This window comes from Theropithecus gelada, chromosome 17 (assembly GCF_003255815.1).
Source record: "Theropithecus gelada isolate Dixy chromosome 17, Tgel_1.0, whole genome shotgun sequence".
Taxonomy (NCBI): Eukaryota; Metazoa; Chordata; class Mammalia; order Primates; family Cercopithecidae; genus Theropithecus; species Theropithecus gelada.
In genome coordinates, this window is record NC_037685.1 from 16,374,408 (window position 1) to 16,389,348 (window position 14,941).

The window sequence follows — 14,941 nt, forward strand, 5'->3', positions numbered from 1 at the left end:
GGGATTAAGTGAGAAATAAATATATTGATATTGTTGAGAGGAAAGATTCTTACTGAGGAAGAAAGAACATAAATATAGAACAGGACAGGTAAGAAAGAACCTTGTGGGAATGGATTGGAAGTAGAAGTCACAGTGTGGGCTTGTTTCTTTTTCTTTCTTTCTTTTTGAGACAGGATCTTGCTCTGCTGTCCAGGTTGGAGGGCAATGGTGGAATCACGGCTCTCACTACAGCCTCAACCTCCACGGTTCAAGTGATCCTCCTACCTCAGCCTCCTGAGCAGCTAGGACCACTGGCATGTGCCACCACACCCAGCTAACTTTTTTTTTTTAATAGAGATGGGATCTCACTATGTTGCCCAGGCTGGTCTCAAACTCCTGGGCTTGAGTGATCCTCCTGCACTCACCTGCCAAAGTGCTGGGATTATAGGTATCAGCCACCATGCCTGGCCTATGATTTCTAAAATACATCTATATATGTGGACATATAAATATATGTGTACTGGAGATCCAAAGACGTCCTGTAGCAATGAACACATCTAGTACCCAGTTGGTGTCTAATACTATTCCCCACTAAAAAGAATCAGGGTTCTTGGAGAAATGGCTGATTCTAGGACTGATACAGGGCCTGTACAAGATAAACCCTGAACAACTTGTTATGCTGGAATGAAAGGAAGTGCCCCCAAAAATGAAGGGGTATGTCACAAGAATACAGGAGCCAGCATGAAGGGCCACCCCCCGGCCAAATCTGAGATAATCTAAGCACCCAAATAATTAAAGATGATAACGAAGAAAATACAAATACCTGAGTCTATATCAATAATAAGTAGAAACATAAGTAAACAGGAAAGGAGGGCTCTTGCTTAGAGTAAAATGCGAAGTACCTACTGGAGTAGAAAAAAATCACCATTTTTTAAACATTATAGTAAAGACTAGCTCAGGAAAGAATGATCAATGGATGCTACATTTAGGGAGAAATTTTGATGAGAAGCAGGAATCTTAAGAGTGTCAACCTACAGGCTGCTTATAGTTTCAAAGAAGAAACAGTATAGAAATCAGACATTTGATCAGGTGATCAAAATGTATATAATCAAGGAGGAACAGATGGATATTCTGAGCCTCCAGATGTGATGCAGTGAGGCAAACACAATATCACTTACAGAGTATCTTGGCCTGGGTGCACAACCTGCATCTAAACATGAGGACATATCAGAGAAACAAAAATGAGGAGGATTCTATTTTTTAAAACAGTACTATATACTCTTCAAAAATGTCAATGTCATAATAGACAATACATAGCTGTGGAAATGTTACAGATTAAAGGAGACTAGAGACACACAACAGGCAAACATAATGCCTGATCCTAGATTGGAGGGGAAAGAAATGACAAAAAATAATTATTAGGTTAATTCACAAAATACAAACTAAAGTATGTAGGAGGTAACGGGCCACAATGTACACAAGACATTCTCAAAGGATTTGAGAAAAAAAAAGTTTTATATACATACATACACACACACATCTGTGCATACACACACACTATGTATGTGAGAGAGAACAGGCACATGTACAATAGTAACGCAAATGCTGGATCAAAATGTTAACAACAGGTGAATCTGGTTACAGACATTAACCAGATATTCTATGCACTGTTCTTAGTTGTGCAACCTTTCTGTAAGTTTGAAACCATTTCCAAACAAAATATTTTAAGTACATATTTACAGTTTTTTAAAAACCAGAAGCTGTAAATGTCATCCCAGACACTTAGGTTTGAGAGTTCTTAGTAATTACCCACGTCAGAAATGGTACAAGTGTATTAGCACAGTCTCGCAAAGATTTTTCTTGATATCTACTATGCCCAAACCACACAAAATTCTTACAGCATTTCCACTCTTTAAGTTGTGGTGCAGAGAGAGGGAGAGAATGCCCACAAGCGCCTATGCAACAGACAGGCAGATAGACTCAGAGGGCGGAAAAGGAAAAAAGAAAGTATAATTTTAAACAAATCGAACAAATAAAACTAGGCTTTTAAAAGGTTACAAAATAGCATAGTTCTATATGTTAAGAAAAATTCATCTCTACCAGTTAGATGAGAAATAACCTTTCATATGACAGAATTAGCTCTACTGAATGCTTAAAGGACTTTAATCTGAAATAAACATGTCCAATTCTAACAAAGCTGTTAAATTCAATAAACTCTAATGCTGAGCTAGAGAGGAAAATTACTTCAAAGAATATCATTCAAGTTTTGTGTGTGTTGCGGATGAAGGCATGAAATATGCATATGTAACAATTATAAGAACTGCACTAGAACCAGAAAAAAAATAGCTACTATAGACAAATTATAAGGCAATGGTATAATGCAATATTATTAATGTTTTAAAAATTCCTTACAGAAAAACTTCCAAATGTGAAGACCTGTCCATCCATTAAAAGTACTGCCGTATGGTTGCTGCCTGCAGTGACTTGTGTGCTAGGGCCTGGCAATGCTTGAACAAGAGTGGGACATCCCCTAGGTTAAAAAAAAAAAAAAAAAGTAAGTCAATTTCTTACAAAACTCAACTAAAATAAAAACAATAAGTAAACAATGCAATAAGGAGTAGAAAAGATAAAAGGCACTAATAAGAATATTCAGTAAACATTTAAGTGCTAAACACCTATCTCCATTCCAGGTACTAGGTAAACAAAGATGAAAAAGACAGTTGCTGACTTTAAGGAGATCATCAGAAAGATCTTCTAAATGTAATTATCCTAATTATAAACACATAATTTTTAATATTTCTGAAAATCTGGTGCTACATTTTTTACATTATTTTTAATCTGGTACTCTGTATACTGACTGGCCTGTTAGAGATCTTTAAAAATATTTATTGGATGAAATAAGATCATGTAATGCCTTAACAGAAATTCAATCCAGGAACTAGATGAAATAATGTTATGATCCCCTTTTCTAACTTTTATCACTAAGCTATAAGTTTAGATCTTAGAATCATAGTTAATGAAGCAAAACACAGTATCATGAGAGGCATTAGAGCAGTGACTACAAGCTCAGGATTTAAAGCTGGAGTGGCTGGGTGTGAATCCTGGCTCACCAACTTAATAATAATGTGACCAGACTTCAAACAAGTTTTTCATTCTTTTTGTATTCCAGTTTTCTCTTTATCGCATGGAAAATACTAACAAACAGTGTCCCACAGAGTTCCTGTGAACAATAAAGAGGCCCATACAGGTCAATGTGTGCCAGACATTGCATCAGTGTCTGGCACACAGTTAACACTTAATGAACAGTAACTATTATGATAAATGACATCCTAGTATCCTTTCCTACTTTTAATAGCCATTTTTAGTAACCATTATCTGTAATTAGAAAAACAACCATTATAGAAATAGTCCACACATAGTAGGCGAGCTCTGCTTTTCAGACAATGTAATTGTGACACTTCAAATTTTAAAAATTATACAAAATATATATTTTTAGTGATTATTGAGACTGCAATGAAAAATGAACTGGAAAAGGGCAAGACTAGCAGCTGGAAACCTAGTTAAGAAAATGTTATAGCAGTTTGGGTAATTTATGATGAAGGCCTTAACTAGGAGCAGTGCAGAGTGAAAGAGATGGTGACTTTGACAGCTATGTAAGGAACAGAATTGACGAAACTTGGCAGATGATTGATATGGGGCAAGGAAGTTTTTTTTGCTTAAGCAACAGAGTATAGTGGTAATATTCACTTAAGCTATAAGAATGAATGAGATCTAGGAAGACTCTGAGAGAGAAAAGAAGAGATCCCAATTTCCCTTATGAGTATCTTCTAACATTTTAGATATAGACAGAGGAAGAAGAGCTCACAGACATCTAGAATAAACCACACAGGAAGAAAGAACTCCAGGAGACTCATTGGAGGAGTAGGTTTCAAGCATGGAAAATAAAGCACATGCCAAATGCTCTAAGGAGACATACAACTAACCACTCGATTTAGCAGAAGGAGGTCTCTTTGGTGGAAGCAGGTACCACACTGCAGCAGATAAGGAGTCAGAGAATACACAAAGTAGCTCTAAGTATCCCAGGACTAAACGGGAAAAGAAAGGAGAGCCAGCAGCTCAAGGAAAAATGAAGCTGAAGGAGAGGATTTTTTTTTAATGATAGAGATTTCAGGAAGTTTAAAAGGTTACTCAAGATAAAGACACTAAAGACAAAGGTTAGAGAGAAGACAGGAAACAGAAATAGATCTCTAAGGAAAAGTCAGCTAGGTTTCACAGCACGGACATGACAGGTTCCTCTTTAATTGTAATATGAGGAAAGCAGCAGAGAAGTGGTATGGATACAAGTAGGTTTGCAGGGTTGGTGGGCTGAATAATTTCTTATATTTGTTGCAATGTACACGGAGGTCCTATGCTAAAAGGAGGAAGCAGGTGAGTGGAGAGTTTGAAGATTCAAGAAAAGGTGTGATGGCAGATGGAACAGATACATACTAAGAGCAGGAGTTTTCAACTCGGATATAAAGGACTTTTAGGAAGTACATGAGTAAGCTTCAAAAGATCCCCTAAATTTGCAAGCAAATTTTTAAGTGTATATTCTTGTATATTTCTGGATAGAGACCCATGTCTTTCATCAAACTCTCAAAATTTATTAAGTCAAATAGTTCAATACTAGACAACCGGAGGGTTAAAGACTATTATAGAGGAACTGGTTGAAATTGGAAATTATGTATCAATCTGCATAGGTATTTCTTACCTTCCAGAAGCCTAAGAGTAGGCATAGGAAATATTAACAGATTGATTCATGCTTGCGGTTTTATCATGTCCTAGTACCATGACCGAGAAAGTAGGAAAATTGAAGAAATTGGTAAGGGTATAGGTGAAGAAATTAAGCAACAGTCTTTAACTTGAGTAGGACATAAAGTTTAAAAAGGGTAAAAAAAAGAGTAAAAAAGTAGAGGGTTGTAGGGCATAAAGTCAAAGGGAAGTAAAGTAGGGCTGCATCACAGAAGAAGAAAGTATCATTAGATTATGGATATTTAAACTTGAGAATTCAGAGTCAGAGCTGTGTTAGATCCAGCATGGGTTCACAGAACTTCCTCTGTGAATGCAGAAATACAGATGTAAAGGTAAGAATGCTGTATGGGACCATTCATGTGGACACCAACATCACTATACCTGTAACAAGACTCAGGGTAAGAAAATACTCTGAGTCAGATGCTAAATTTTCAACGAATGAAAGGCAGTGACTAAAAGGTAGGTAGGTAACAACAGGAGAGGAGAGAGGAATGGCCATGCCGCAGAAGAGCAGTAGTTTTTCACTTGAGGATGGAATAATACAGATGGGAACAACAGTGGAAAGGAAAGTGGTTCTCAATTCTCAGTACAGAAAGATTTTGCAAATGATTATCACTTCAAAGGGCCAAAAGTGGAACTAATCCCCTCACAGAAGCATCCAGTCCAATGCAAACAAGAAACTGAAGGGAGAATTCCTGTAACAGTTTACTCATCTGCAATTTACAAATTGCTTTCACATACAAAATGTGAAATTGTATCACCACTGTGATAACTGTACCACTGATTATCAAAATAACTCTATGGGGAGATCTGAAGAGTTTGAAAGATTTTCTCAAGAATTGGTGGCAGGTCTTCTAGTACATAGTCTTCAAACTCTTTAAATGATAGTAGAGTCCATTCATTAAATTACTTGAAAAACAGAGGAAGAACAGAAAGAAAAACTGTGTGGTATGTGTGTATGCATGTGTGCACAACAGGCACTTTACACACATCACATTGATTCTACAACAATCCTATAGGATATGAAAACTAAGGCTTAGAGAAATTATAGTCACACAGTTGATAAGGAGTGAAGCAAAAGAGCTGAACCTTGGCTCTACAGTTCCAGGTTTGATGACTGCGTAGCACATGAGTGCACAGGAGGATAGGAGAGCAAGAAAAGGATGAAACTCAGAAACACTGTAAGAATTATAAAAATTCTGCTGGAAAAGAGAATAAAAGCAGCTAAACTATACAGTTTTACCCCTAATTTACTAAACATGGTAAAAGAATGTGAAATGCAGAAACTGAAGAGCACACCAAACAAACCAAAAAAAGAGGGCTGGCAGACACGTCCTGACTGAATATATAAAAGCCCTCATCGGCTTTTTGACATTCACTTTAAAAAGCAGCAATAGGAACAACTAACATTTATTGAGCACTAACTACGGGCTAGGCTCTGTGCTAAATCATCTGTGTCATTTCACTGGATTCTCACACAATCTTCAGTGGGAGAGAGACTTATTTCCATTTAATAGAAGAAGAAACTGAGACACAAGAAGATTAAGTGATCTTGCCAAGATCATACAGCTACCAAGTAACAGAATCAGGACCCAATCTAGAGACCGAACGTGGTCACTCTGGCAATATAACACATTAAATAAAGAGAATATCAACAACATTTTTCCATTTTCATTATCATGCACACCACAATATTGATCTTAATCAACACATTATTAATGTGTGCTATACCATAAATTCCAGTTAACAGCTCTTGATTACTAGAGACTTTTCAAAAATATTCTCCAACTGTAACCCTTTATTTCAATTATCTGTAAATATTTTGCTTTGCTGTAGTTAATACATATGCTATAGAAGCTTTGTTCCTCCCAACATTGTTCCTCCACAGACGTAATCAATTCCTTTCTGAATTAATAACAGAGTTCTTGGCTGCTACTTTGCAAGTCCCACAAAGGTCCAGACAGACAGGGTAACTGAGTGCTTAAGACTGAAGCAGTCTTGATGAATATCTAATCCACTAGGCACAGTATATAGGTATGACTACTGCATTATCCATTTTAGCTCTGCCCACACTTCATGCAATCAGTCTTTCAGTTACCACTCAATGGAACAAGGACCAAAATATTCCATGTTGGAAAAGAACTTTGGGCAGTTAAAACAAATCCCACCAGTGTTTAATCTTAAGAAATTATAGTCACATGGTTGGTAAGAAGTGAAGGGCTGAACCTTGCCTCTACAGTTCCAGGTTCCACCACTATGTAGCATCTACCAGTTACTACACCACTGTGTAGATCCCACCAATGTTTAATCTTTATAAGAAACTCTGATATTTTGTTTCAACATTAAATGCTATCATATTTCATGAAGATGATAAATTCAAGCTATTTAAAATAGGGAGTATATTACTACAATATTATCACCTGAGGAAGTCTGGCCTGAAACTGCCCTGTATCTCTTCAGACTTGGGAATCAAAGAATTGTGTTCACTGTTATAACCAGGACCACGAAGTCATGTTTTTAGGTAATCTCTTCATTTTAAAAGCTGACATGAACACCTTCCCTCTCAGTCGCCATCACACCTCAGTGCAGAGTGGAAGGATGTTGTGCTCCCGCTGCTCCTTCTTCTGAATGTCAAGTGCAGAGTAAGATAACATAACCTGACTATAACATGGCCATGCTTTTCACTATTTCCCTTTCCACTCTGGCAAGACCACGAAATACTGCTATTTGCCAATTATTTTCTGTGAAGTGCCCTCTTTGCTGCATACATGACTGAGACCCCATCTTACCTAACTGCAATGCACCTTTCCCAGTTTCTACGGCTCACAAAATAAACAACAGCTAAATAACAACAACAACAATAGCCATGATGATACAAATAAACCCTCTTCTTCTGTGTCCCAACTCTCAAATGAGAAACAGAACAAAACGTTGCCACGTTCTTCCCCACACAGATTACAGTCATCCCTCAACATCCATGGAGAATTGGTTCCAGGATCCCCTGCAACTAACAAACTCCATGGACGCTCAAATCCCTTATATAAATTGGCATAGTATTTGTACATAAACTAGGTACATCCTCCTGTATACTTTAAAACATCTCTAGGTTACCTAATACAATGTAAACACCATGTTAATAGTTGTTATACTCTGTTGTTTAGGAAATAATGACAAGACAAAAACATCTGTACATGTTCAGTACAGATGTAATTATCATAGGCTTAACTCTGTTTTCTGTCAAGATTGATGGAATCCACAGATGCAGAACCCACAGGTACAGAGGGCCAACTGTAATTACAACCCAGATTCAGCCTCTGCATTTCAGTAATGTTACTCAATTGCAGAGCAAAATATCAGTTGGCATCTAACACCTGTGACAGTAATTGCTCAACCCTGTTGATATTATGTCATATCCAGCAGACACATCTGATAAAGTAATTCTGCCAAAGACATCTTTGCTCTTTGCAAGCAGGATATTCATCATTAAGTATTTGTGATTGTGATAGTTTTACAAACCTCTTGATAGTAGTATCAATTTTATGTTTCACTTGTGTTTTTAACAAGAAGTTCAACTCAATGATATCTCAATAGTCTCTTATCATTAGGAACAAAATTCATAAATGTAACTCAGGACACTCCCTTTCATTGCCGTTTTTTAATGCAGTGCCCATGGATCTGACCCTGCCTCAGCTCGAGGGGTAGAGAGTGGTTCTTATCCCGGATACATATAGAATCTGGGGACCTTTTAGAAAAAAACTGATGCTGCCATCCTATCAAGGACCACTCCCCACCCCTGTCCCACCCACAAGCCTTCCAACACACACATCTCTCAGAAATGCTGGATGTAGATTCCATGTATGATATTTTTTCAAATTCCCTAAGTAATTCTAATATACAGCCAGGGTTAAGAATCACTAGTATTTACCATGTAAATGACAGAATTCCATCCCTGCCACAATAGTAGGGTGAGTTCAAGACACAGTAACAACGTTGAATTTTATTTAATGATTACATGAAGAGAAGTTCTCTTTCTTTCACTGTATGTAAAGGAGAAACCATAAAAGTCTTCCCTTAATTCACACTGTGACTACAAGGAAGAATAAGGCAGAGTAGAGGGTCAAAAAGGTGAGTTTTTGCAGCAAAGTGAATTGCTGAGTGAAGTCTGGCTTGAAGCTGCTCTGTTTCTTTCCAGACTTCATAAATACTCCTGTTTCCATGGTGAAACAGCCACAGACACAGACCACTCACATCTCCTTCAAGACAATCTGCTACAGAGAGCAGAGGTAACTATTATAACAGCCTCAGGTGCTGTCCCTTTGGATGCATGAGGACATTCGTACCCTGGGGTGTTACCAGCTGTGACTGAGCATGGTGAAGGTATGAATGTTGGTCTATTACTGCCCAATGCAGGACCCTTCCAAAAGTATCCTCGGCTTGGGGACACATCACTGGCCTGGCTAAAACTCTCTTAATGCTATGCTGTAACTTAAGACTCCTCCCACCCAATTCTTCCTTCTCTTTCTCCTTTCATAGGGTCAAAACTACATCGTATCCGAAGGTATTCCCTGTCTGTGCTTGTGCTTTTCCCCTTTATCTTTTTCACAGGAGTTTTCCCCTAATAAATTATTTGCACATCTAATCCTGTCTTGGCATCTGCTTCCTGGAAGACCTGAACAAATAAAAATGGATTTTCTATTACTTTTGACCAAAAGTATTCTGACTGCATTATGTACAATACAAACTCAGCTGCTGTAATGACAGACAAGTAAGAGGGACTTCAAGATAGAAGTTATTTCTCATACAAGAAGCATGCAATTGTAAGAAGCTGATGAGGCAGTTCATGGTGTCAGAGACCCAGTCTATTCCTATCTTATAGTTCTGCCATTCTCAATACACAGTCTCCAACTTATCTCTATGATGACTTCTTTAGTTTCTGCTACCACGTATTCATTCCAGCCAGCAAGCTGGGAGGAGAGAAGGGAAAATGGAAAGGTATACCTTTTCCCTTTAACAGCAAGATTCCAAAGTGGCACCTATCACTTAAGTTCACATGGCCACATCCTGCTGCAATGGAGGCTGAGAAAGGGAATCTTTAGCTGCATGATCATGTCACAAACTAAAACTCCACTACCAAATGAAGTAGGGATATTAGGAAATTACTACCAGTCACTCTACTACAATTAGTTCTTTGCTATTCGCAGTAAGTCAAAATAGTTACTCAGAGAGACCAATAGGTTGTTAAAAAATTATTCAAAAGCTTCAATGGCTGTATGTTATTAGACCAAAATTTCAAAACAGACATCAGGAATATGTTTGAATCCATTGCTGACATTTTTAAAAAATACAATTCACTATCTTTTCTATTGCCATGCACAGCCTTTTAAAAGATAACTGCTAAGAATATAGTGATATTTTGTGACAATCATAATCACTCTCCTATTTAAAATATGTATCAACTTTTCTTCTCAAACTACAAAATCCTTTATCCCCACAAAAGCACTCAACTATAAGATCAGAAACCACCCAATAATTCACGGGCCACACTTTGCAAAGCAGTGGTATAATATTATTTTAATTATAGAAATATATATTTAAAAAGAGAAAAGAAAGAAAAAAGAAGGAAAAGAGAAATGAAGAAAAAATAACTCAGGATCTTCAAATGAAAAGTTAGCAAGTACCTGGAGTTGACATCTCCATGTCCTAGCTGCCCATGCTGCCCATAACCAAATGTATAGACATCTCCATTTTCCATTAAAACCACTGAAACCAAAACACACAGCTTTACTTTTTCATTATATTATTTCATTTTACACTTCTATCATAACTATACTAAAAGCAGTGTAATTTTCACTATTTAAGATTTATAGCACCATTAAAAATAGGTAACTGAAGGACAAATTTATGTTTAATGAGAAATTAATTTTAGTTCTGCAAAATATTTTTGTAGGTCATATAAATGTATAATTTTTTTGTAATACATACTTAAAAATTCTTATGAATGCCATTTAATAACATTAATTCTTAGTAACACACTGGTTCAGGTCAACTGTAAAATCTTAATAATGAGTAACTACATATAAAATATTGTTCTCTCCTATCTAGGGTAGGAGATCTGCACAATTACGTACAACACCAATGAAAGAGCAGAACTTTAATGTCTGTTAATGCCTTATCAAATAATCTTCAAGGAAGGAATTTAACATTTTTCATTTTTATAAAGGCTGAACGGTACAGCATAAGCTAACCCAAATGCCAATAATTTACTAAGAATTTAATTATTTTCTACATTTTAAGAAAGTAAATTTGTTGACGTACATTTATCACTGAACATTAATAAAATAAGGGAACATGTTACAAAAACCGCAGCATTCTAGAATTGAAAAAGATTTAAGGGATTATTTCATCTTCAAGAATGTCTTGAATTATAAAAGAAGTCCACAGGAAGACAGACTAGAAGTTAGATCTCTAGACAAGTACTTGTTCTATCATGCCACAGTTGTTTAAACAGATTCTGTAATAAATACAAAGATCTTACAGATTTGAGAGATTGCCACACTATAGCTTTTAACACACAGTTAACAGGCTATGTTAATCAAATCTGAACAAATAAGTTACTTAGCACAATTGTAAAAATGCAGTTATACCCTAAAGTTCCAGCTGCTACCTGAATGGTGAAATCCACAGCTGACTTGGACTGCCCGGAGCTCACAGTCAAATCGCACAGAGCCTGGAGGGTACGTTGTGATTTTGCTTGCATCCTTTTCGCCTCTTTCTCCACTTCCATCTGCAAGTGTTATAATTTGTGAGTTATGAATAATTAAGCCATTATTCATCTTCAAAATAAAAATTTAAATCAGTTTATTATGGAAGAACAAGAGAAAAATGTTAAAAGGAACAAGCAAGAAGAATCTGTAGCTGTTAGAAGTGATAGATCAAGAATCTACCTGCAAAGAAGCAATTTTGAAAGATAGACTATATACTTCCATTTGTGAATATCACTGAATTAATAAAAACAGAGATAAAAATCTAGTTATGGATAAAACCTTATATAATAAATGGGTCATTAGGTTATAGAAATAACAAAATTTAAAATGTAACAGTTTATATGGGAAAATTTAGTTTGCATAAAAAATTACTGCATGCAAAGTCATTTAACAATTATTTTAAACTTAGTGATATTGTTAGTACTAGCCATTTTTTAAAAATTGCTAATGGATTCACAAGTGACTTAGATTTCCTAAACAGATCTTAGAAAGGCTACACTGTCCACCAGTATTGTGAAACTCAACTGAACTTTTCAAAATGTATAAAGACCAAAGAGCTTTATTCAATATATTGCAGTTCAATGGCCTATTCTTATTCACGTTTCCTGTGCCACCATCACCTTCAGCCATATTGCTTTGTGGTTGTCTCCCCGTTCCCAATCACTACTCTCAACCAAACCTTTTTTCTGCTTTCATTCCTTCTCTCCTCCTCCCTTCTTATAATTTCCTTCATTTAGCTTGCTTCAAGCCTTTTCTCTACCCTGGTTTTTGCAATCTAACTTTGAATTTTCCAACAATCTAACCATAGCATCAAAAACCACATTCCAGAATATAAAAATTTTTGTTTGGAATGTGTAAATAACAACAACTTACTTTTCTAATCACAATGTATTTCTCCTATACATCACTAACATATGACCTTTATATCATCAAGATTCAAATTCCTTGTACACAGAATAAATGTAAATCTGGAAGGAATTTCACAAGTTCAACTAGTCTAAACCACTCTCGAGTGGTATAGAAACTCTAAACAAGTGTGTATTATATGAAGATACATATGTGAATCTACAGACACACACTTTTTATTCTGTATTTTCATTGTGCATTTTAGAATGTTAAACAGAATAACAGTAAATCATTTTGTGTTTATTCTTTTTTTATCTAACCTTTAGTAACATCCAGGTGAGACAAAATCCACCTACATTATTACTTTCATTTCCATAACTAAATGACTATGATTTCAAAAAGCCTGAAACTCTTTATGACACTAGGACAGTAAAATCTCACTAATTCGGAATAACATAGAACAGGTAGGCCTGTGTGGCTCACTGGAAGTCTTAATCATACAGAACACTGAAGTAAAAATTCAGTTTTGTTACCTTCAAGCAGTACAGATTACAGATTAAACTAAATGCTACAATAAATAGAGTGTGGTTACCTACATTATATTTTAAAATAGGCCAATATTACATTTAAAATGTACCATAAACATAAAAGTCCTTTAACATACAAGAATTAACTGCTGGACCCAGAGGCTGAAGGCACGTTGAAGGAATCCTTCATTTCTTGAGCCCTTGGTTTGAAAAGCTAGTGATTTTAGACAGGTTTCCCCTTATAAGTATGACCCTGAAAATTCAGAGGAAGAAATTATTTTGAATTTTTTACTCAAAAAAGATCACAAATACTGCATCTCAAATATCATAAATTCAGAATTAGTGAGAGGTTTTACTATAATAGGATGAAGAATATAATTCCTCTTCTGCTAAATTATCTAATGTGGGTTTGCCAAATTAAACCAAAGAATAGATGGACTAAAAAAAAAAAAAACCACACACACACACAGCATTTAGTTTCACTCCATCCAAGATAAAATATACTCAGTTCAAAGTCCCCTCATGTTGGAAAGATAGTGGAATGGTAAAATATATGCAAAGGCCTACACACACACACACACACACACACACACACACAAATACATATCTTCCAAAGGCTATTTAATAAGATGCCAGATGTAAAGAAATTTTACAGCTTTATCTCAATTGGTAAAAATGTCTAATTATTAAAACCAAATGAGATTTAACATAGAAAATACATTGCATTCATACAATTCTGCCAGACTTAAACATTTCAAGTATCATTCCACTTTATATAAATGTATTGATGCCTAGTTAGAAGGTTTTATCTTTGAATTTAGCATTTCATCTCCTCCGTTGAGTAGGAGATTTATATTTATAGGCATAAATCCCACAATAGAGACATAGCATCAGAGAAGGATATTTTTTTTGAAGGCTGGTAATTTACTGAATACAACTACAATGACTAAAAAAGTAGCAGCTATTATTTAGAGGTCAAAATAATACTAGAACATTTTGTTCATTGAAACAAACTATATCTGTACAAAACTACTTCTCAATTATTACAGACAGTGAAAATCTTACAAGTAAAAAAATTGAGATGAGGGTCTTAATATCAGCGGCAGTGGCAGAATTAAAATATATATGTATATGGTATTTGATGTCAAAAATTGAGTATAATTCCTATAACTCAGACATTAATCAAAGTTTATCAAAGAAAAAAGGCACTTAATAAGCGGCCAAAAAATTAGTGCAAATTCCAGAACCAGCAAGTGAATTCAGCAAGATTAATTCTGCTCAAGCTGGGCGTGGTGGTTCATGCCTATAATCTCAGGGCTTTGGGAGGCTGAGAAAGGCAGATTACTTGAGCCTAGGAGTTCAAGACCAGCCTGAGCAACACAGTAAAACCCTGTCTCTACTAAAAATACAAAAAACTAGCTGGGTGTGGTGGTGAATACCTGTAGTCCCAGCTACTTGGGCGACTGAGGTAGGAGAATCACCTGAGCCCGGGAGGTCAAGGCTGCAGGGAGCTGTGATGGTGCCACTGCACTCCAGCCTAGGTGATGGAGTGAGATCCTGTCTCCAGAAAAAAAAAAAAAATCTGTTCAAGCTCATTATTCAGTAAAGTGTTAATGAGCAGCAATAAGATCAAAGCTTAGATCTATATAAAAAATTAAATATTGTCTGTCAAAACAAAATTGACAGATGTGAATAATCTTATAATTGGTCATTTAAGTATGAGCACATCTGTATTTTCCCTAAGATGAATATGTTGTGTGTGTGTATGTGTGTGTGTGTGTGTGTGTGTGTGTGTGTGTACTATGTAACATTGAAACTACAGTAGCTACAAAGCCTTGGCAACTATGTAACTAAAATATTGTATGTATGTACACATTATATATAATTACATACACATATTTGTATACACAGAGAAAAAAGAGGGTTCAGTATCTAAGGAACTCTAACTTCTAATTTTAATTTTTCCTGAAATCTATACTTATGGAGGGTAATCCTACAGTTATGCATATAACAGAAACTACCACAGAACACAGT

General features: G+C 35.9%; 1 protein-coding gene across 1 annotated transcript in view; it reads right to left on the reverse strand.

Moving 5' to 3' along the window:
- MYCBP2 (MYC binding protein 2, E3 ubiquitin protein ligase) overlaps positions 1–14,941 on the reverse strand; it is a 282,706-nt gene that overhangs the window by 162,977 nt on the left and 104,788 nt on the right. Inside the window, exons 19-21 of the mRNA XM_025364179.1 lie at positions 11,435–11,554; positions 10,449–10,530; positions 2,392–2,509 (exon numbers count right to left, since the gene is read on the reverse strand). Of these exons, the coding sequence (XP_025219964.1) occupies positions 2,392–2,509; positions 10,449–10,530; positions 11,435–11,554 (320 nt within the window). The remainder of the gene's footprint in view (positions 1–2,391; positions 2,510–10,448; positions 10,531–11,434; positions 11,555–14,941) is intronic.